This window comes from Aulonocara sp. 'chitande type north' Nkhata Bay, linkage group LG4 (genome assembly GCF_057382095.1).
Source record: "Aulonocara sp. 'chitande type north' Nkhata Bay isolate Kocher_YH1m ecotype deep benthic linkage group LG4, A_spYH_male_GT1.1, whole genome shotgun sequence".
NCBI lineage: Eukaryota > Metazoa > Chordata > Actinopteri > Cichliformes > Cichlidae > Aulonocara > Aulonocara sp. 'chitande type north' Nkhata Bay.
In genome coordinates this window covers 12019210-12044273 of record NC_141347.1, presented here as the reverse complement: position 1 = coordinate 12044273, position 25064 = coordinate 12019210, and the positions used below count along the sequence as shown (strand labels likewise).

At 39.5% G+C, this 25064-nt stretch overlaps 1 protein-coding gene across 1 annotated transcript in view; it reads right to left on the bottom strand.

The window, feature by feature from the left end:
• usp43b (ubiquitin specific peptidase 43b) overlaps positions 1-25064 on the bottom strand; it is an 87605-nt gene that overhangs the window by 22483 nt on the left and 40058 nt on the right. The window contains exons 4-8 of the mRNA XM_086288442.1: positions 20103-20195; positions 12679-12814; positions 12364-12508; positions 3551-3713; positions 988-1099 (exon numbers count right to left, since the gene is read on the bottom strand). Coding sequence (XP_086144568.1) covers positions 988-1099; positions 3551-3713; positions 12364-12508; positions 12679-12814; positions 20103-20195 — 649 coding nt within the window. The remainder of the gene's footprint in view (positions 1-987; positions 1100-3550; positions 3714-12363; positions 12509-12678; positions 12815-20102; positions 20196-25064) is intronic.

Genomic DNA, 25064 nt, shown 5'->3' with positions numbered 1-25064 from the left:
CTCATGCATCCCTTTAGGGTGCAAAACTCAAATAAATATTTATTTGCCTTAAAATAACCGGATTACATATAAATTTGTTACATAAGTATGACATAAAAGGCTTTTTTTGATGAGTTGGTCAAATTCACCTGACTAGCATACATTCAGTTCATACCAAGCATATCTCAATTTAATGATTAATTATTCAAATGCAGTAAATAAACATTTTATTTTATATATTTCATTTGCATTTTACCCAAAATGATTGCCTTGTGTTTTTCGAGGGCAAAGAATCTTTCTTTTTTCTTTTCTTTTTTACGACACAAACCAGCATTTGTCATACCAGTACACCTGACTCTACTTTGGTGTGCTGGTAGGCACAGCGAGAGGACACCAGCTCGTCTCTGCTGCTTCCAGCTCTGAGCTCTGAGATCTCGCGGCTGTGAAACACAGTGTCACTGTGTTCACTGTGTGGGCATGCTTTGCTCTGTCTCGAGCCAATAAACCTGGCCTGGAACAGGTGCGCCAGCCGGCTCTGCAGGAACTCTAGCTGGTGCTTGAAACACACCCGCCTACGCACACTGCCATTAAATATAAGCTTTAAAAGCATCATAGGTGTCATAATGCAGGGGTACAGTACAATATCTTTTCTGTATTATTAATATTATTATTGTTATTATTATAATTATTACTGATTTATTGCACAGGGCTGTATTGTAGTTTTAGTTTAGTCTTTATGGGGCTTTACTATAGCTTTAGTTGTGCCTAATTAGTGTGTCTAATAATCAGTGTTAGTTTTTTTGGTTCCTAGACTGAATTCCTAGACATCTCTGGCAGTTGGGTTTAACCAGAGGACATGGAGTTAAGCATCTGTTGTGCTAGAATTTCTCTACGTGAGTCTGTGAATCCCTACCCTGGCATGGATATCTCAATAGGACATGAGGAGAAGACAAAACAAAACAAAATTTCCTTCAATCATTAAAAAAAAAAAATCTATCTTTGTATTACCTGTGCCTGAGCTCCGTTGATCATCAGGTAATAAAGCTTGCTGAGGATGCTCTGCTGCAGCTGATCCCAGGAAATAGACCGGTCCTCCCTCATGAGGAACGGAGGCCCGAACCTAAAACCAGCACAGAGGAAATTAGTGTCACAGGAGCTAAAAGATGATGAATTCAAAATGGCAACACCACCACTCAGCCATCCCATATTACCCCTTACTGACTCACCGCCTTCTTATCCTATTGTAATGTAAATAATTATTTATCATCATTATCAGTATTAGAGCAGAATTCTCATTACAGCCCATCTACAGAAGGGAGATAAGAAATGGAAAAGACCCTGTGACATGACAGATCACATGACGCATTTATTATAATACTCATTTAATTGAGGTCAACCCGCTATTGTATGTATTAGATTTATTAGCATACACGTCCATAAAGAGACAAAATAAGAAGCAGATACACATCAGAATTGTAATGAATGAAAGAAAAGCTCTGGTGCATGTTTAAAGACACTGTGTTTTTTCATTTGCACATTTTTGCAGACACTGAAGCAAAACAGTAGATTTTAACATATTGTGCCAGTGAAAGCTGGGTGAGGCCGTAGCTTCCTGCAACCCCTGAATTGGATAAGCAGTTAAGAAAATAGATGAATGGATTTCTTAAAATAATCTGCAAAGTTCTCCACTCGACTCCAAACCTAAAAAAAAATCAAAAACAGTGCCTCATTCAAATGTGTCCAAATTTACCTGCACTGCTTCCAAAACACCAGCTAATTTTAGATGGCTTTGCAGGATTACCATTGAACTTGTGCCTGAGCCATGTGTGCTAAATTCCCCTCACTTTGTCAAAACAGTCACTCTTTAGCTTGAATTTTATTTTGGGTGAGAAAGCAAAGTCACAAGGAGGCAGATCAGGCAAGTAGGCATTGGTCAGTGGGTTAAGAGTAGTATGAAATGTAATTGTCTTGCTCTATGGTTTGTGACAGATAGCCTTACCTTCAGAGATCCCAGTTTATTATTTCTTTCACACAATATTTTGGAAGTTTCATGAAAGAAATGTGAGAGTTGGGGTCATACAGAAATATCTATTATCTACTGATAGGTCTATATTTTATACTTGAGCCGACAGGTGTAAGAATTGGCATCTACAGGCAAAATGCAAAAGAACCAAATTGCTAATAGAAGTAACACCTTTGGGTTTCCACACATAAAAATATCCCATCACAGTTCCAAGTTTTCACACTGGTGCTCAGAAATGTGTCTGTGATGCTCGACTAAAAAGAGTGAAACAACTATGTGACTCCAATGTCATTTTCTTGGCGCTGCACAGTCCTCCAGCTGTCATCTGATGAGAACGAGATAGGTGGGTGGGCTGAGCAATGGCAGAGAGGCGTTTGAAGGAGAAACGGAGAGGCCGACCCTTATAGATTTGAGCGGACTTTCTCTCAGTCGCGTTGGCGAGCTCACCTATATTGATCTCTCTGGACTCTGTCACAGTGTCTGATGGATCTCTGTGTATAGCGCCAGATGTCAGAGTCCTCGGTTGTTTGATTTGAAACTCATCTCACTGAGTCACAGAGTGAAATGTGAGCCTTTTCTGTGACAGGGAGATAATCTGACCTTGAAGTGGTTCCCTAGAGGAAGGCTATGTATAAAACAAGTTTATCAAAGTTGATTAGGTTTAAAGGACAAGTGGCTACTTCCTGGATTCATTATTTCTATATATACAAAAAAATATATATAAAATAAAGAAAGGAAACATTTTAAATTCTAAAGTATGAGCCTGCATCTTATAGCATGGACAAACTGACAACACAGGCAAATGTAACATCCAATGGCAAGACACCTCCATGAGCTTAGAATTCCATTTTTCTAGTACCTCGGATAAAACAGGGCGGATGAATGTTCAGCTTAAAGTGTAACCTCACAACATTAGGTTGTCCACCACTTGATGGCAGGACACCAATGGACTTATACTCCTGTATGCATTCACTTGTTAAATCTATGATAGTGTATGGAATTAAAGCTGCTTAGCTTGCCCAAAGATGCTCCTGCATCTGCAAGCTGCTTTGCAACCCGCCACCATCTCACACCTACAACTGATTTAGGCCTGGTACCCTAACATGCATGTCACTGGGAGGAAGCTGGAGAACCCACATAGACATAAGGAGAGGGTGCAAACGCCACACATAAAGGCCCCGTGTCACTAGTGGGTTCGACCTCAGGAGCTTCTTGATTTCATGCGATCATCCTAAATGACTGGAGATGGAAATATCAGTGTTTTTAGACTACAGTGGCCATGAATAAGCTACGTATGACCTGGCAAGGAGCAAATGTTTTTGAGCGAATAAAGTTAAAGTTGAGAGATGAAGTAGATGAACTCTGATACTTAAGGAAGTCATCTTCCAAACTCTTCCCATGGAGAGTATCACTCTTACTGGGACCCCAGGCACGCTCCCACACAGCGATCATTTGACAGGTCTGCTGCTTAGGTGTGATGTCTAAGCTATTACAGAACAATTGCTGTCAGAGAGGATGTTACAGTGAGCAGCCCATTGATGTAATTACCTAACCGCCTGCTGGCCGGCTCCTGCAGCGTTGCACACCAGCAGCAGAATCTTGACGGGGGCACCTTGGTTGAGGAACTCTGATGATAACGTCCCAGATGGGGGTAACCTCTGACCCTCAGGACCTGTTGCGTATGGGGATGATGGTAGGCTGTGATGGTACCCTGGAAGAGGATGGGGAACACAAGTCTGAGAAGTAGAGCGTGCTCAAAAGAGGAAAGAGGCACTAAAATGAGTCAGCTTTTAACAACTTTGCATTTACAGCACCAAATATTTCACGTTGCTCTTGAAAGGAAGCTGAACTGATTCCATGTGCCGAGAATGTGTTCACGAAACTTAACACCTCTACTGGGGAGTAAGGAGGAGAATTGAGATATATAAAGTGGCGAGACAGCAACTTTCTATTTGGGGAACAGTGATTCAGAGGGGAGAACAGATGGACCAATGGCTGCCTGCACTCTCAGCAGGAGGTATTATCTGATACAGCTTCTGTTCCACATCCCGTCCTGGTGGGGTGCCAAGAAGCGCCACTTCTCGCTCGGTCCCCTCGTGTCTGTACCAACACACAGAGGAGTGTGACCGAATGAGGGAAAAGCGGAGACTATAAGATTCCTGCTTGATGTGACGTCAGTGGAGCTGCTTTCCCATCACACAGCTGACAACCTTCAGGCTTGGCACATAAGTAGGTGATTCAGAAGTTCACGGCAATAAATCACATGTTAAATTACTTGCAGACGGTATTGATTGACCACAGCGGCTGTGTTCCCATACAACAATGTTTCATTAAACAATGCTGTTTACACCTAACACATGATTCATCAATGACAAAGCAAATGTCATGTTACTGAGACTGTTGTAAAGCAGCAAGCCTGTGCTGAAACATGCCTCCTCTTACACATTTAATTCAACTCGGTTCAGTTTAATTCAGTTTTATTCACGTAATGCCAAATCACAACAGCAGTCACCTGAAGGCACTTTATTTTGTAAAATAAATTAATGCATTAATGCAGAGAAAACCTCAACAATCAGATGAGCCACTATGAACAAGCACTTGGTGACAATGGGAAGGAAAAACTCCCTTTTGACAGGAAGAAACCTTCAGGAGAACCAGACACAGGGAGGGGAAGCCACCGCCCTGGTTGGAGGAGAGGGGAAGAAGACTGGAAAACACACACACATATAGTTGAATGGTGAGGGCATTAAGCTGTGCACTGTATGAAGGACAAGATCTCTTCAAAATGAGTCAAACCACCACAGCTTAAACATTAAACTTCTGATTGCAGTGTCTTGACCTTGCGATTGAGCGCAATAAATATGCACAGCTTTTGATTTCCTAATGTTGCCCTAATCAAGCAAGCGGGTGATAAAACTTGCTCACTAGGAGCTTTCCATTTACATGAGGGTTGACCTCAGGGGAATGATTTATGGGTGAAAATCTCCTTTTAGATCCCCCATGAAACATGAAATTCATAAGCCATATTCTGGCTTGTCCCACTAAGATTTATGCAGGGGTGCTTGGGAGGAGACCTACCTGTCATTTGTCATTAAATCTGTTTTTTACATTAAGCTGTCAAAAACTGAACTGTTTCTAGGCTTTTTTTTTTTAAAGCTCCTGTTGCTGCTCTCATTATTTTTTAAACCTTGTTTCCAGGATGAATAACAGTTCAGTGTGTGTCTATTTGACTGTTTTCATTCATGTAACCCGAACTTGTCTATTGCCACAGGCATTCTATAAAAAGGCAATTACAGTGCAGCCATGAGACATTTATAACACACAAATGTGCACCACACTAAACCACAAACCTGTTGATCCTGACCTTTTATCCTGAAAAAGCCTCTAACTAATTCTAAGAAACCGCAGGAGGCCGGCAAACTCTTCCTTCCCCTGCACTCTCAGGCTTCTTTCACTGTCAAACAGATGAAGAGGTTGAGCCTCACTAAACACAGCCAGACTATGAGAACCCATAATTAAACACCTCTACGCCTAATGGGATATACTCTACCCACAGCAACAGCTATCCCTCCTTTCCATTAGCAGTCTGCACAGTCGTGTCTTTGAACAGGAAAGGCAGTCAGACGTGAACTTCAGTCAGGTAACAGATGCACATTTACAGCTTTGAATTTGTAGTAAAATATTACATAACAAGTATGTATTAATGACAAAAAAATTAAGCACTGAAAATATGATGCATAAAGAGGAAGATTGTCTGTGAAAGCTGTCAAAGCGCGATTTCAGACCTGCTTGGTACTGTTGTGTGTCTCAGTGAACTGATGTCATTTAGGCGTAACCTTATCTTCCACAGTGATTTATTGTCACATTTAACAGATTTAATCATATAAACAAAACAGTGAAAGGCAGTGGTTTGGCTGGACAGATGTTACTCATAACGAATGCTCCATTCATTATTGGGAAACCTAATAACACCACCAAATATTTGATTTGAGCTAAACTGTTTGTTCAACAAGACTGTAGGTCTTGTTGAACAAACAGGGTTACAAACAAACGATATTCCTATCGTTACAACGCTGTTTCAGTTACTAACAAGAAAATGCGGTCGTGTTACTATTTTTCAACAAACAGCCGGTTGAAGCCATTGACTGTAGAAAAGTTGTTTTCTACAGTCAATGGTTGAAGCTGTGTTCAGCTTACCGCATCTTATATCAGTTGCACGGAAGTAGCTATAAGTAATCTGGACGCTACAGCTTTAAGGGGCTGCGCGCGCTCCCGCGGACGGCAATCACTAGGGGTGCAACAATACTCGTATCGATATTGAACCGTTCGATACAGTGCTTTCGGTTCGGTACGCATATGTATTGAACAATACAAAATTTTTAATTTGTATTGTTTTTAATTTGTATTGTTTTTAATACAAAATTTTTTTAACATAAATTTTTTTTTTAATGTGATACCCCTGCTGCTGTCAGACCTGCAGGTATCAGGCTGTGATGTTCTCCTTTATAGTGGACAGAAATTATTTTTTTGGAGTGGCACAAATAATTTGTTTGGCTTCTGATTGAATGCAGAACACCTGATGGTTATGTTAATAGTCAAGGTAAAAGATAAATGGATACAAATAACTTTGTTGTTTGCAAAACTTGTGCATATGATTTTAAAATTCACAATTTATATTTGTATTTAAGGTTATGAAATATGATTCAATGAACATGTTTGTGGTTGTTACAGTAAAAATATCACTTTTTCTACTCGGATTTTATGTTTTTTTTTTTGTCTGATTTTAGATCAATTAAAATGGCCAATTATACCCTGGACCCCAGAGGGTTAAACATATATTTTTTTAAAGTAACGCAATAGTTACTTTTCAAGTAATTAATTACTTTTAGAATCTGGTAACTCAGTTACTAACTCAGTTACTTTTTTGAAGAAGTAACTAGTAACTATAATTAATTACTTTTTCAAAGAAACTTGCCCAACACTACCTTAGCATCTTGAGGCAACTATTTTGATTTGGCACTGATCAATAAAACTGAATATTAAAAAGGATTTTAGTTAAAACCACTAATATCAACAAACATGTGGTACAACGGTCGAGTGGTTGAGGAAAAAAATCAATACAGCATACTATTGTGACGTTTTGGATGGTAATGCCCTATTGATATAGGGACACCAAATAAATCATACTGCTGTGAACAAGTTGGCTCATCTCACGCACCACCATCCTGAGATAAAATTAACCTTGTGTTAGCTTTATATTAAATTGACTCAACCCCCCCAAAAACCATCCAACACTGGACACACTTAGCTTTGCAAACCTACCTCCTATTTATAGCCTGCATGGTTCGTTGGCATTGTGACTGGGCAAGCAAGGCAGGCAGTGCTTGTCCAATAATATCCAAAACAGACATGAATTAAAACCAAAGTAAAAGCAATCTCATCTTAAACTGATAGTCTTCTGTAATGTTAACTTTTTTTTATTACCTGTTTGCAAAATCCTGTGAACTGCTGCCATGTTGTGGCTACATTTGGCTAGTTGGACAGGCAATGATAATAGAACAGGTAAGTCGAACAGCTTCAGACCACAAAAGTTCTTCCATATTTGCATCTCTAAGAAATCACTTGACAAAATGTAAAGTTGCTGTTTTGCCAATAAACCACCATTACATCCTTATTAACATCCACCTGTAGATATTTACAACTAACCATGACACAGTGCTCAAGTGCTTTTTTACTAATAAGATATTTTAAAATACATTTTTTTTGAGCTCATTAAAAGCAGCTTATTTAGTGATACACACTCCTCACAGGACTACAAACGAATAATAGAATAAGAAGCTACATTTGGTTGTTCATTTAATCAAAGTGATCGCCACAGCGGGTAGCTCTGAATGCATTAATGTAGAGTTAACAGAACATAAAGTACTTTAAAAAAGCCTTTAACATCTGCACCATTAAAATCAATCCATTTAACACTTGTTCTAGAAAATAATTACTTTACTTTGGGTACTTCATGTACAATGTTCCAAATATACATTTTTATGTCTAATAAGGTGTGATATTGGTACATTTTTTTAAAGGAACAATTCTAATTCAGCTAACATAAAACATTCTGTTTATAACCATAGAAGTAATATTTTTTGCCAATTATTCAGCCTAGAAAGAGTGCAGAAAGGTGAAGATGTCCAGGTAGAGTGCACTAAGATGCACAAGGATGTTGGCTAATATAAAGAAATACAAGACAAGCAGCAGAAAATCAACATAAGGTACACTGTGGACCAAGAAAATACGCTGGGGGGTGGTGGTGTGTTCATCAGCTCTTCCATAAAACACTACATGCCGCTGTCATGACTAGATCTGAAAGTCTACATGTTTTGAAAGCAGAAATTGTTAGAAAACTGATACCTTGGCAGATTTCACACTAGATCCTCTAAGTTTTTAGGATGTGCAGATTAAGAAAGCTCACATGATGATGTTAAATCAGTCTTTGCTTTAAAATGATGAGACAGTAAACGGTAAAGAAAATGTTCAAACAGACTACAGTATGGGAGATGATGTCATCTTACTGAAACTTGGCAATAAATGAAAAAAGGCAGAAACTGTTCTATGTTTGTAACAAAAAGAAAAACGCGTGAGATGGATATATAACCGCGGAAGCCAAATATCTGTTTCCAAGTATTCTCTGCAAGGCGCTCCTTTATTCAAGTCTAACCCCTGGCAATAATCTTCCTGACAATGATATTGTGCTCATTATTTCTTGTCAGAGCACCATCAGATCTCAAACAGGAAAGACTCCTCTTCACTTAAATGTGTCAAGATTACATTTTTAATGTAAATCCAACCTAGTTGTTTACCAGTACATTAAAGAATCTCAACATTAAGACATCAATTTAAGTGAGACTGAAATGAATGAAAGAAAGTATTCCAATAAATAAATCCTAATTAATAAAAGATGGTCATAATTCTGTCATCCAGCATGAACATGTGAATCATAGGATGCAATGACGTATTTAGTATACAGGGCAGGTGATAAGCATCATGCGGGAATATGATGCAAGAGATTAATTTTAAGACTGCAGCAGCGATGGTGAGAGTTCTGAGTGGAAAGGTCACATCGTCATGGGTTTGACTTTGGTTTAATCCACAGCACACAATTTTTTCATTCATCACAGCTCTTTAGTGAGCACCTCATGCTGTCTCTAACAGCATTTCACATCTGCTGGATATAACGCTAACTTATGAGTAGCTGTTACCATGATGTTCACTACATGAAAAAGTAAATATTAGTCAATCAAAAAAGTGTGATAGGAGTAACAGGGACCACACATCAGTGCAACTGCATCAGTGCAACTGAGGATTATAAAACATGGTTACATTTTTTGGGGGGTTTAACTGCACACCAGCTGTATTAGATCTGTTCTTAAAGTAAACGCTTCAGGGTAAAATCCACACGGGTCCATGCACCGTTCATGAGCACTGAGTGGAAAAATGTTTTTAATCAGACTCCTGGTGAGTGTTGGTTATCATATCATATAGTTAAACAACATAATTAGTTTTGTTTTCCTTTTACCGTTTATGAATAGTTAAATAAACTCATGGATCAGACCTGTTAGTGATTGCAGACTGTGCCAGATTGTGTAAAAGCATTAGAAATCACTGAAATCAGATAAAAGCAATAAAGTATTGTTTATTTAAATATAACACTATAGCACTAAAATAGCACAAAAATAAAAATAGCTCATACTTTGCTCATAACTTAATTTCATTTTTATTGCATTGGTAATAAGACAGAAAACATTTGTCTTCCTGGACTAAAATGAAATCAGAGATAAAATTTAACTGAGCAAAGTATCTTTACTTATGAATTGTGTACATAAGTAATTTAGACATAGAGGAGTGTATATATATATGTGGGGTATTTAATGAAAATCTGTAGATTAAACACTTCAAACAACTCATAACATGAGGTTATGCTAAAGACTCACCAGCCACTTTATTAGATACACTTGTTCAGCTGCTTGTTAATACAAATATATCCAGCGAGCATCATTTATCTGGGGGAAAATACCTATTTGGTAACAGCAAGAAGGAGAAGAAGAAGAAAGTGTGCAGAACAGCATGCGGCAGGTCGGCTGCAGCAGCAGAAGACCACACTGAGTGTTCCTCCTGTCAGCTAAGAGCAGGAATCTGAGGCTACGATTCTTAAAGGCTCACCAAAATTAGACAGCAGAAGATTGGAAAAATGAGTCAAGTCTTAAATTTCTGCTGCAGGGTCAGAATTTGGCATAAACAGCATAAAAGCACAGATTCATCCCGCCTTTCATACTAGCAAGAACTAGCAAAGTGTCTATGTAATGTGTTGCTGAGATGTCTACTAAAGCTAGCATGCTAACAAGCTAGTGACAGTAGCCTTGTATAATCAGGGGTGCACATAAGTGGTCCGCAGGTGCGCATGCGCTGTCAAAATAAAAGACGTGCACCAGATAAGAAGTTGCAACATGCGTTTGTGTACATATAAAATGCACTGTTTTGCCTGCTAAAGTGGGATTTTCACGGCATACTCTGCACCACATCTCTCATCATTTGTTTGAAGCCAGCTCATCTCCTCCAACCACTTTTCCAAGAATACGCGCTTCTTTTGTGGTTCAGACTCCTTCTGACATTTCTTTGGAGGTGGAGGAACACAAAAGTAATTGCTTAAAGGAGCTTGCTTCTTCGACATCCTTAAGAGTTCTAAACAAATGTCTGTCCTCCTCCAGAAAATCTTATGTACGCAAACGAGCGTTGCAACTTCTTATCTGGTGCGTGTCTTTTATTTTGACAGCGCATGTGCACCCGCGGACCATTTATGTGCACCCCTGTGTATAATATCCGTTTGCACCAATCAGGTTGGATGATAGGCAGTCATTGTATGAAACTGAATGCAAAGATGGATGAAGGCAGTCCTTCATCATCACTGAGTTAGTAGGCAACCACTGAAGAGAAAGTAAGATGGGAGAGCTAGAGTTTGTTTTTAGCCTAACACTTAATTTTCCTGCACACTGCGTACAACATCCTCTATCTGCCCGCTGCTTGCTGTTTCGTATCATTGACCCCTTTTAAAATAAAGTATTTTTATATTTCAGCGTTGAGTAGAGCAGAGCAAATAAAAACTTCTCTTCTGGTAGCCCTTTACACTGGGTTTTGCCAGTTTTTTTCCCTCTTAGAAAAGCTGGCTAAACAGAGACTGAGACATTACATAATATAATGCGAGATAATGTTTAGCAGAGGAGCTTTACTCAAATAACTTTATTATACCAAGGGGCCATTATTAGATGGATGCATCATTTAAAAGCAGGTTTTACTGTGACTGAGTGACACCATAATTGAAAAAAGAATTACTAGCATTTTGGAAAAATAAGCAAAATATCAATTTTCTTTCATATTCCAGCAGCCTGTGCAAATGGAAAAAACCTATTTCAATCAACGCGACTTCTACTGAGACTGTGTGTTTACTGGCACTACAGGTGCCTGACTACATCCTGTGCAAGCACAGACGGAGGGCCTAAGCTGCTCTGCTAACACACTCTTCATACTCTTCACAGCCTGTGCAGACATTGTGTAAGTCAGGCAGCAAACAAACACATATCTTGCAATTTCCTTAAAACATAATAATATCTTACGTCTATTTTCACGGGGCAAACATTTCTCAGTGAATGATGGGACAGTCTCATGTGGGCAGAAAAGTGCTGAACGTCGATGTTGACTCAGCCAGTGAGAACCAAGAGATTTAGTCTGGAGACCAGACAGACTGTCACGTGGACCTCGTTTTAGGCAGCACTGCTCTGTACGGTCACTGACCGACATAAATTAAAGCACTAAAAGGACTCCTTCAGCGTTGACACGACTGGAACTTACAGCCCTGTAAGAGTGGACGACAGTGCAGAACCTATTTGTTTCCAACACAAATCAAAGAAACAAGGGGATACTGTGCACTAAAGGACTTCTGAGAACACATTTTACATCGCTAGCTGAGAAATAGATGAAATGAAGACATAAATCTGATAGCACAAGGGAGGCCTGCACGGGGGATGTAATTCACTGCACTCTTTGTAAAGTTATATAGCTGTTAATGTGCTCCCTGAGGACCCCCTACAGGAAGGTGCATTCCCTAATGGTTTCATTAAGCAAAGTAAATTCATAAGATGAGCTTGTTTGCTTACAGACTTGTGTGCACTCGCACATTAATGTGTATAAATATATCCATGCTGTACCACAAATTAGTTCTAATACTCAAAGACAGTGTGAGTGCTTTGTTGTGACTGAAAATAGCATGTTATATGTTTAAATCTAGATTAAAAACTGACTTGCTTCAGTCATACCTGAGATCCGTGCAGAGCCGCCTCTGATGTAGAGCGGGGGAGCCTGAAAGGCATAGATGACATCGTTTTCAGCTATGCTAGTCAGGTCGTCTTCATCAAAGAAGGAGCGTTGGAAACCAATGGAGTAAACCTCTGTCAGGATCACCTGGAGACCAACATGCAAACACAAGTTGGTTCCTTGATGTACATCCTTGAACGTGGTGAAGGAAATGACTTTACTATTATTTACTTCATGTGTTGTAGCCAAGAGGAAATTCAAGCCAAAGGCGGAGTAAGAAAAGTACAATCACACCAGTTACAGTTGCTTTACTGTACCTGGTCTGGAGAAATTTTCCCCTCGTCAGCCACCAACCTCCTCAGGAAGGCCACAGAGCCAAACAGCGGCACAGCCAGCCCGACCCGGAGATAGCGCTGTCCTTTGGTGCTGAACACCAGAACCACACACAAGGGCCTGCCGCAGACAAAGACACACAATCAGGAACAGCGGGCAATGGGGTGGCTTCTATTTTGATTTCTGTGCCATTTCTACTGCAGCCTCCTCTACAGCCAAGAAGGGACAAAAGAAGACTTTCATGAATAAATCAATACATTTTAACATTAATAATAGATCATTAGGACTCAGTTTTATGTGTGCGAAATAATGGAATCTCTATTGCATTTTTAAAAACGGGGAGCACTCGGCTCTGACCTCTACAGAGGCAGCTTTGACATACGGTGCTGGGACATAATGGCTTCTCTGAATAACAGCTCACTGAGGAGGTACAAAAACTCTGTCAGGGACCTGTTTGAGTCTATGGCCTGTGGGCAAGAGCAATTATGTTTAAGAATTTAAGGCTGATGACAGATTTTTCTCTAATCACAAAAAAGATTAAAGCAAAAGAAATACAGCAAAATATTCACAATACAGATAAGGAACAGAAAAATCATCCAAAGAAATTGTAAGAAAGAAAAAAAACTGTATACACAATTAAAATGAACACAAGTTGGTAGAGTTGTTCGATATAACGATATATATCGGATGACGATATAAAAACGTCTGTTTCATTTTATACTATCGTTTGTTTCGTGGTGTCGCAAAAGATGCTAAGATTTTAACTCAAATTAATTAAAAAATAAATACATTTAAAAACGGAATCTAATAAGCAGTAAAATAAAATAAGAAAACATCATGGAAATTATCATTTGAAAGAATGGATGTTATGCATCCTGGGGAGACCCTGAGGATGCCCATGTGTGCAATAATTGTGATACCAAATACAACTTCAGTACTGCAGATCTCCAATTTGCTTAGCGTACAGTGAAATAACAGCTTCACCAATCTGCATGTCAGTCCACTGCCCAGATACTTTGAGCCTCTGAAAATAGGAGATTATATATGAAAATGTCTGTAATTCCTAAACTGTTAACACAATACCTTTATTAAACACCTCAAATTAAAGCTGAACGTCGACACTCCAGTGACAAAATTTCAAAAATGTGTCATAGTCCAAAAACCTATGGACCTAACTGTATATGGTCGCGCATAATTTTCATCTTTGTCTGCCTCCAGAATTATTCCGATGCAGTTTTTCTGTCACAACACACAAGTTAGTGTGAATTATTTATTTTGAACTGGACTTCATTAAGTTCTGGGACCACCAACTTTATGTGTTTGAGACCTCTAAGGGTCCTGCTGGCTTTATGTTTCCCAAGCATATCAAATATATTGTGGCAATAAGTAATTAAGTGATGTATAAACTAGAAGCACTTTGAAGCTTGCTCAATAACTGGTGCTAGCATCAAGTTCAACAACAGGACTTTTCTGGCTCTTGTTAGGTAAAAAAAAAGATTTTTTTTTATCTATTTGCAACTAGTGAGCTGGTGCATTTACTCCTGCTCTGCTGATTTGGACAGGAAATAGGAGACTTCAAACAAGCCACAGTCAAAGGGAGACTAATTTGTGCTAAAGACATTTCAGTATGAACAAAACCTAATTGCTATTAATGACTGCTGTACTGGGGACTGAAATGTGCTCTTCACTAACAGTTTTAATTTCTTTAAATAATATTCAATGTGATGGAGGTTTCTTCTTTGGTTCTGCTTGGTCATGGGGTGTCTTCTGTTTGTTGGGGTTTTCTCTCCACTTTATACCTTACAGTATAAAGTGCCTCGGGGCGACTGTTGTGATTTGGCACTATATGGATAAGACTGAATTGAGCTGAGCAAGCGTGGTGGCACAGTGGTTAGCACTGCTGCCCCACAGTAAGAAGGTTCTGGCTTCAAAGACACCAGCTGGCATGGTATCGTCCTCTTTAGCAGAAATAACTACTAACTGTTGCATAACTGTCTGCCTCCTCTGAAATCAGCTGACTGAAAATCTTCACCACTTTTACATGTTAAGTTCATTTAGTTTCTAGATATTTGATGGTTTTCTTGATTTTTCAATATTTCCTGGGGATTCAAGTCTAGTTTCATAACTACATTTCTTCTTTCAAAGCAATTCCTTGGTGGACTTCTGTGGTGTTAAAATGCTTTAGTTTTTAAACTGATGTTCTTTTTGGATATCAAAGGATTTTCCCCCCAGCACGCTTTCAGGTATGTCAGATTTGGGCAATCTCTTTGTGATTGTAGATGCAGCTCTAAAAGTTACCTGTGGTCAAATGTTTTGATTCTGTTTGTTAAAATCTGACAATCTGACAATGGGCAGCAAGTCCTGGACAAACAGACATTAATATAAAACTTTGCTATGTGTGGATGATTTTTATTATAGCTGAATGATCTGTTTTAGGATAATTTACCAGTTTCATGTGTGACTCTCTGCCTGCAGGCCTTAGAGGTCACTCCCCAAAGATGTTCTAGTCACTGGCACCATTCTGAAATCTGTGCTTTTGAGTTTTCCAAGTTTTTCATTAAAATTATGTTTTATATTTTATAATTTTTTACCAGATGAGTTTATGTTTAGATATATTAAAGAAAAAAATCCAAGTTTCATGAGATCTACTCGTATGTATAGTGTAAACAATAGCAAACAAGGACACGACCGCCAATGGATGGGTTTGGATCGTCAAGCCCAGCAAATGTTGGTTTGGTGACAAACAGTATGTGTTTATGGCTTACACACATGATCTGGGTGTGATTGTGCTGAACTTCTTCACACAGGGAAATATATAATGAATTCTTTAAAAGATAATCCATCTGTTTTCTCCTCTGTTTATTCCTTCTGATGTATTTTTTCTCTCAACCTATTTACTGCACACCAAAAACGACAGGTTGGAAACACAGCACTCTCAACCTGGCGCACCACGAGAAATCAGCTCTTAAAAAACATTTTCCTAAATTAGAAGAGAGGTAGGCTGAACTTTTAGGAACTATTTAAAAGAATGGATAATAAAAGGCAAATGTTTAGTGACAAATCTACACTCACAGGATGTGATGTTCATTTTCAGGTCTCAACAAACGCTGTCCATCAGACACACGTCTTCATGTTAAACCAGTTTATTCTGCAGTTTGGGAAATGCATATATATAAATATATTCATCTTCTTGCTGAAGGTGAAATGAAAAAATTGATAAAACTCCCATTTCTGTCCTTTTATTATGTAGCCAGGTTAATGCTTGGCTTTTGAAGTTTGGTATCAATCTGATACCAAATACAGATCCTGATACTTTTAACCTATAAAGGCAGCTTGTGTAGGGGAGAGCAGTGTGTCACGATTTATGAGATGAATTATCATCAATCTGCACATTCTGAACACATTTTAATGACCGCTAAATCTCTGTGATTTTTACTTTCCATATAATTGATAGCAACAAAACGCTGCTTTGAGCTTTTTGTGTATTTTGAAAGTGGGATTTTTGGAGACCTGGGTCGACTTCTGATGTGTAAGGCTATAAATAAAACAGACAAAAAGCCTCGGACATTATTCATTGTGCATATTTTAGGTACATTTTTTATTTCCCCCAAAATAATGCATTTAACAGAATTCAGTGGACTATATACTGAACTTAGAGGAAAGGAACAAAGTATTGATCCTGTCACCCTAGTATCAACCCGATATCAATACCAGCGTTGTAATTGATACTGTTTGGATATTTGGATCAATCCACCCACCTCTAGGCTTTAGCTAGCATGAAAGAACACAACTAGTCCGGCTCTTTAACAAAATCCAGCTTTCACGGATCATTAAAGTTTAAATTAAATTAGCACCTTATAGCTTGTTTGCTTTTAGCCACCATTAGGCAAAGTATGTTCCAGACTAAGGCTATGTCTACACTAATCCGGATAAATTTGAAAACAGTGTTTTCGTCTAAAAACGCTCCGCGTCCACAAGATCATTTTCAATCATTTACGAACAGTTGTTCAATTCTTACGTCACTGTATTGCACATGCATGAAATGTAAGACGATTTGACCTTTCTGTCTGCCATTTATTTACTTTCCAGATTTTGAAACATTGCTGCAAAATGTTGAGGAAAAGCACAGAGTTTTTTAAATGGACTGACAATGAGGTGGTGTACAAAGTTGCAAAAGCGAGTGAGAATTAAAGAATTTGAAGAAAAGCTACCTGGAGCATGTACAAACTGATATTAATCTTCAATAGGGCTGTCAAAATTTCAATCAATTGAGAGCAAACAAAAAAACTGCTGTAATGCCCTCCGCCATCTTAGTTTAATTGGTCACATGACTGCATCATATGATTAAAATGCGTCATCGTTTTCGAAAACCTCCGTTTTTTCGTAGTCCACACTGCGATGCAAAAACGTATTTTTCAAATGTATCCACTTTGGAGAGCATTTTCAAAAAGCTCAGGTCTCCTTGACCAAAAACACCATCTCAGTGTGGACGGAAGGCCAAAGCTAAGAGAAAAAGATGCGTTTTCAAACAAAAACGAATTAGTGTGGACATGGCCTTAGAAAAAGTCTGCCACGTAACACCCTTACAACTCTGAATTGCTAATTTTACATTTTAAAATGCCGTTTCTTGTACCCAAGTCTTAATGCTAAGCTAAGCTAACTGGCTCCTAGCTCTCGTTTTATACCAAACACACACACCCACACAAACACACATATAGTTTTACCAGCAGCAAGCCTATTTCCCCAAATTCTTAACTGTGCTCTCGGGTTTGGAAACACGTTGTGCTGTTTCCTGTGGATACTGGGAAACACTCCAGGCTCTGTAGCTCACCTACCTTATTACAACTCATACCAGCTGTCTAAGCAAGAGCTTCACTAAACTACTAACAGTCCACCTCCACAGGACAGGACATGAGAACAGGCAAGTTGTGGGAGACAAAATATTCCATGTTGTTTTTAGAAAACTATCAGCATTACGGTAAAGATCAAAAGCAAGCACCTGGAGTGTGTTGTAAGTGCTTAAGAGCCAGATTTTTATCCAACTGCTAAAGACAGGTGATAAAATAAAATAAAGGGTTAAGTGCTGGATCACTGTGTGTTGCCAGAACAGCTTTAGTGTTCCCTGGCACTGGTTCTCCAAAGTCTTTACTGGAGGGATAGGCACCATTCACCCAAAAGATATTCCCTCATTGGTTTATTGATGACGATGGTAGAGAGCACCATCTAACACGGTGGTTCAGACATCTGTGTTCACCTGGGTTGACCTGAGTGATTATGGCCAAAGTATATGATTCATATCATTTCATCCTGTAAGAGACCACTCCCACAACTCTGTTTTTGCAGCGACCCATCTTAATCCACGCCAGCAAAAACGTTGTGAAAGTCTCTTAACTTGAAAGTCTTGGTCACCTATCTGTAGATATGTACATGTGTTTTTGATAAGAAGGGGAAAAAAGCCTGATGCATAAATAGAGAGGCACTGGCTGAAAAAAGGAGGAATGGGTTACCCCTCCCTGAAAATGTCAGGATTTCCTGAACGGGCTCAGGGCCTCGTTAATCTAACGTGGAGGAGAAGTGGCTGTTTTCATGTAAATTTGAATAACACATTGTTTTAATGCGGAGAAGGTTTCCCACTAGCTTTTCCTTTCTGATACCAGGCCCTTCAGCTCCACAATGACCTGTGTTCCTACTGTATGTAATGCATGAACAAAGCTGGGTGTTGTACATCCTATTTTCTAATTGTGTCTCGATTTGTTTGGTGTTTTATTGCCTGAAGTTTCAAGAGCACCTATCATGCTTTTCCTTATTTTCCGTCACATACAGTATGTACTGTTACAGTAGTGGATTCACATATTAAACATGCACAAAGTTTCAAATAATGAGCTCTATGTATGCAAAAATAATCCCTATGTCACAATATCAGGTTCTCAATGTGGTCACAAAAATAGCAGTGTTTTGCAATATCTATATAAAATTACCAATATTGCTATTAGTCAAAGTCTTCTGTGATTTTATAACAAAATATTCACAGCTCAAAAAAAAGAGGAACACATTCAAAAATCATTAGATCTCAACATTTTCATGCACCAGGAGGAATCTTGGACCCACTGCACCAGGGTAGTGTCAAGAATTTCATCCTGATAACTAATGGCAGTCAGGGTGCTGTTGCTTAGTCGGTCTGTGAGTCCTTCCATGGATATACCATCACTGACCCACCACCTAACTGGTCGTGCTGAACAGTGTTATAGACAGCATAACATTCTCCACGGCTTCTCCAGACCCTTTCATGTCTGTCACATGTGCTCAGGGTGAACCTGCTCTCATCTATGAAAAGCACAGGGTGCCAGTAGTGCATCCGCCATCTCTGGTATTCTATGGCAAATGCAAATTTGGCTCGGCAAAACGGTGCTGGGCAGTGAGCACAAGGCCCCCTTGGGGATGTTGGTCCCTAGTGTACCCTCTGCCTTATTCAGTTAGTTCTCAGATTATTTGGTCAGTGACATCCACATCAGTGTCCTGCTGGAGGTCATTCTGTGGCTCTGCCAGTGCTCATCCTATTCACAAAGGAGCAGATATCGATCCAGCTGTTGGGTTAAGGGCCTTCTATGTCTCTGTCCAGCTCTCCCAGAGTAGCTGGAATCTTCTTTATGCTTGAGACGGTGCAGGGGAACATAGCAAACTTTCTGGTAATGGCACTTATTAATGTGCCAACCTGGAGGAGTTGGACTGCCTTTGAAACCTCGGTAGGGTCCAGAAGTGACAACATTAGGCACCCTAGTCCAATGCAAAACTAGTGAAAACAGTCAGAAATAATGGGGAGGAAAGAAACTTTTTTTAACAGTGCTCACATGGAGGTGGCGGGTGCGTTGGCATTAAACCATACAAAAAGAAGAACTGCACAATTATTTACAATATAAGTTATTAATAAGTCCATTATCAGAACTTTTCTAGAGTGAATATCCTTTAAATGACTATCTCAGAAACAATCATCCACCTGTGAGCATAGAAGCCTGGCACATATGATGTTCAAAGCTTCTGTGAGGTGTAGCCAATCTGAAGAAAGTTAGCTTGAATGGAGATAAGCTAGCTTGTTTCAGACACAGGAAGAATTACAGAGCTCCACAAAACTGCAAATCATGCAAAGCTACTGTGGCAGAGCAAGAAAAATATGGAGATGAAGAATGAACATAACAATTTGACTTCAAAAGAAGTAACTATCAAACTATCAAGATTAACAATCAAAACATATGAATATTTATATAGATCACGTATTGTAAGATACCTGAACAGTGTAATGATCAGAGGTCCACATCATTATTGTGAATGAGTTTCTACTCGTCGTTCTGACTAGAAAAACCATATCAGATAATAGACAGAAGTCTTTTTTGAAAATAACAGCACTGCTCACCTGGTCTGGCGAAGAGGAATCGGTAATGAGATGCAGAGGAAAGGGTCAAAGGTGTTGCTCTGTTTCAGGCAGTGTGGGCATGTCAGTGAAGATCTGCGGGGACGAAAGAACACAGTCACATTAGTCTCGAAAAAACAGCTGCACTGACTTGACACGGGCTTCCAATTAATCTCAAAGTCCTCCTGATTAAGTCTGGCAGGAAAGGAGATGGCTTAATCTTGTTACACAAGTGAACACCACAGGAAAAGTGTTCACAGTGCTCCATTCAGACGCCTTGATCTGATTGTGAGAAAGGAAAAGATGAGTGATGTAACTGGTGGGAATGAGAGAGAGTCGAGGGATGGGGTGGGGGTTAGAGGTAGTTGAAGCAGCCCCCCTGGGATGATTGGCGCTATAAACGCAAAACAGCAAAAGCGGTTTCCACGCTGTTGCGTCACTTTCGCTGCTCATGTGATGCCATTAAAGGAGGCTCGAGCAAAGGAGGTAGGTGAATTTCCTAAGTTTCCTAAGTACGTCTGAATGCACAGAAAGGAGGGAGTGACTACAACAGCGATTTTTGTTCCTGTGGATGGCTTCACTTCTTTCAGTTAATCCCTCTTAATGTCATTGGAAGAAATAGCTTATTCTAGTGAGCTAATTGTCTCAACAATGAGTCAGGGAGCCCACAGAATTTAAAAGCAGGATTGCTGGAAGTGATTTTGTAAACCTCAACTCTCTGTAAACAGATCTAATTATGTGAATGTTCAATAAATTTATAAAAAAAAAAAAGCCGTACAGATTCAAAAACAGGCGTACTCATACACACTCTTCTGAAGTTACCAATAGAAGACTGAGCCTGTCCATGGTTTTTATGGTTTACAGATGAAATGAATAAAATAATATATTCGCACAATGAGCCATCTGTACCACCTGCAGTATTTGCTCTATGTGCTGAAATTCAGGCTGTGGTTTTGGTCAGTATGTAGACCAGATTCCTTCAGATTCCTTCCAGTCCAGTTAAAAATCCAAGTTGGAAACATTCCTCAGAGATTTTGATCCATGACATGATGGCATCACACAATTAAAACCACGTTGAAATGATTTGGGGTTTGTGACAAACAGAAGAAGAGTACACTGTCGTCATAAAGGGTTGGACATAGTCTGCAACAATACTCAGGTAAGCTAACCTATTTAAAGGATATTTAGTTGGTACTAAGTGGCCCAAAGTGTGCCAAAAAATTTACAACACCATTACATGACCAGCAGCAGCCTGAGCTATTGATCAGGATGGATCCATTCTTTCATATTGTTTACAATATACTTACATCAAATTCTGACCCTGTTATCCAAATCCTGCAACAGAAATCAAGACTCGGACCAGGCAGCATTTTTCCAATCCTATATTGTCTAATACTGGTGAGCCCATGCAAGCTGTAGCCCCAGGTTTCCTGTTCTTAGCTAACAGAAGTAGTCCTCTGCTGCTGTAGATACCAGGTTCAGCACTTTAAGGTTCAATATCCTGTGCATTCAGAGATGTACATACCTTAGTCATAATTAATTATTTGAATTTCTGTTGCATTCCTATCAGCTTGAAGCAGTCAGACTCTCCTCTGACTTTTCTCTAAAATACAACAACCATGTTCAAAACCACTCAAATCAACTTTTTTCCCCATCCTGATGCTAAGTTTAAACTTCAGCAGGTCTTCTTGTCCATGTCTGCATGCCTAAATGCACTGAGCTGCTGCCATGTGATTAGCTGATTAAACAATAATACATCATCACATCATATTATTTGCTCCTTATAAGATAAATTAAACATACTATATGTATAAAAATATATATTTATAAATATAAATGATAATGACCATCAGAATTTGTAACTTCCATGAACTGACCTCCTGTGCTCAATTCAATAGCTAATTAAAACCAACAGTTACAGCTGAGCTTCGCCTTTGGCTGCTGTTAGCTCAAAAGTTTAATTTCCAGACTAGCTAGAAAAATTATTTTAGTGTAAAAATTACTAAAAAGTTTCTCAGGAGCACCATTTGACTGTGTTAACATAAAAACGTGTGGTTATACTTTGCAGGTGTTTGGTATGGCTCTGTGTAACTGCTTAAGTGTGACGGACGGTTCTGCTGCAAACATCTGTTCAGCTGTAAACATATTCCCGAGGGTTTTCCTTTCCCGCCGGCACAGGAACCTCACACCACACCGGAAGCGTGCACAGCATGTTTCAATGGAACTAGTGTTGATCAGTCATTACTCTAATTTATCTTTTCATTTGTATTACTTCAATATCAAAACAACAGAAATAAATCTGTTGAAATAGTGTGGAAAGCACCAGGCAGAACATTAACTAAGAGATTTGTGGGAAATACAGCTCATGCACAGCAATATGTAAGCGTAAGTAGAAGATCTGAAGTTCACATCATGTCTTGATTGAACTGAGGTCACGCTAACGACCTGTGAACCTTTTGCGACCTTAGCACACTCCATGAGAAAGACATAGATAAACTGACCAAATGTGTTTTCCTTACAGAAAGGCACCTGACAGACCCAGTGAGGGAGTAAAGGGAGGTGTGGGAGGCTGGTGAACAAAGCTCTATTCAAACAAGCCCAGCTGACATGGGCTCTTAGTGGATCTCTCCATTTTGGCAGAGTCGAATGGCTGCCCTACGGATGTCTTATTCTCGCCAGGAAACAGTGAGGGCAACCGCACTGCATGCATACAAATCACACTCAGCCTTAGCTAAAACATAGATGTGCCCAGCGCTGCTCTGAAACACTTAGAAAGAAAAAAGCAGCAAAGGAAGAGGTGATATTCTGGTGATGCTCTAATGGAGGAAGCGTGGAAAGGTTGAAAGGTATGTATCCCCTCATCTGTGATGCAGCCATGCTGAAGAGACTCTTGGCTTGATGCTTTCCTACAGCACAGAGCTTTGAACCTTCCTGAATAACACTTAATTTACTTATCTGCTTCCACTTCATTTTCTTTTCTAAGCAATTAGAAAGAAAACAACTTGGGTTGAAATGAAACGCGCTGGCACCTCATTTTTCTCACTAAGCCTCGTCGCTATCCTCCGCTGGGAGGTGGGGAGCAGTTTATTGACCACGTTAATGTTCTGAAATTGAAAAGGCATGAACCTTAATTTGTGTCTCATAATTCTCTAATTAAAAGTACAATTGAGACATAATAATACTAGAACGAGAGAGTAAGCGAGATCCCTCGGAAAAATTGGCGCCACAGTAAGACGAGCTCCACACTCCCACTGAAACTGCACCATATCTGTAATTTGAAACACTTGACTGACTGTCATTCAGCCTTCATGCGGTGCACACTGCTGGAAAGTCTTTTTTTTTTTACTAACTACAGCTACGGTAACTCACCCACATATAGTAAAAGATTACAATCTTTGATCTAATTTAGGCTTTACTTTATGTCAGGGTCCTGGGACTGGGCGACCCAGGATCCCTGAGCAGTTATGTATTATATTATTATTATTATTATTATATGTATTTTGGTATTGCTGCTGCTCTCCTCCATGATTGTAGATGTGAGTGTGTGTGTTTATGTCTGCGGGGATGCTTGGAGGATGGAGCTCAGCCACCTGCAGGCCTGAGGGGTGTGGCCCTGCGGAAGGACTCGTCGGGGGAGCTACTTAGGAGAGTCTTGGAGCTCCCACTGACGCGGGATCATTGCATGAGACTCCACGTTAGTCGTCCTGTTACTGAGTTAGTGTGTGTGTATGCCCGCGTTGTATGTGTCCTGACGGCTGCGTCTTTTGTTTCCCGCAGGAGGAGCGTGGAAGACACGGGAGCAGCGAGCACCGGGGGGTGCTGACACGGGAGCGGAGAGCACAGAAACACGGACTATTCACGGGGAGACACGACACGGGAGTCTGGGAAAACACGGGGATTTATTGTTACGTTGTTTGGATTGTCACCATTGTAAATAAACACTGTCTATACATAGAGCACCGCGCCTGGGTCCTCCTTCCCCACTCCTTCCACGGTGTGCCATGCCATACCGTGACACTTTATGTGGACCTATTATTTACATTTTCTGCCATATACATGCTGTTATAATATCAGATGCTCATATTCAACGTGGCCAAAGTTTACAGTGTACACCGATCACACATAACATTATGACCAGTGTTGGTCAAGTTACATGAAAAAAGTAATCAGTAACTAATTACCGATTACTTCCCCAAAAAAGTAATCCCGTTACTTTACTGATTACTTATTTTCAAAAGTAATTAGTTACTTAGTTACTTTTTAAAAACACGATTTAATACCTGAGTAGGTGATAAAGTGATAGATCTTTCAGCCCAATTCTACTTTTTCTGCATAATCCATCATACAAAATGTAATCAAATGGAAAAGTCTCTTTTTAAAACTTGTTTTATTAGTTTTAATCTTTTAACTTTATGCATCAAACAAAAATTAAATTATATGCACCATTCTCTGACTGGAAGAAATTTGTTTAACATTTAAACCTATTTTCTGCACATTCCAGCACATAAAATAAAATATTTTTTTGTGTTTACACTCAGTCTTCCAAATAGATGCAAGTGAAATACAGCAAAAAAATGTTGAGTGAAAATGTTGAGTGGCATAGGCTGAGGTTTACCCTGGTGCAGGTGTGCTGCAGCGGTCAGTGGAAGAATCTGCGAGTTTCTCTGTGAGTTTCCCATTACGTCGTAGCGCACTCGGTGCTTGCTCGGAAGTTAAGGGTTTTTTTTCGCTGTAAAAATAAGTTTTCTTCCCACTAGGGCTGGGCCATATTATACCGTTCACGGTAATACCGGTATAATGTTAGGCAACGATAGGAAAATGAAATATCGCGATAGAATATGAGTAAAACGCGCATGCGCAGTGCCTTTGTTTTCATACGCACATGGCCGATTGTTGAGTGAAACAGATGAACCAGAATTGGTTTGTAAAAATGGTGCAACTTCAGTGATGTGGAACTGGTTTGGT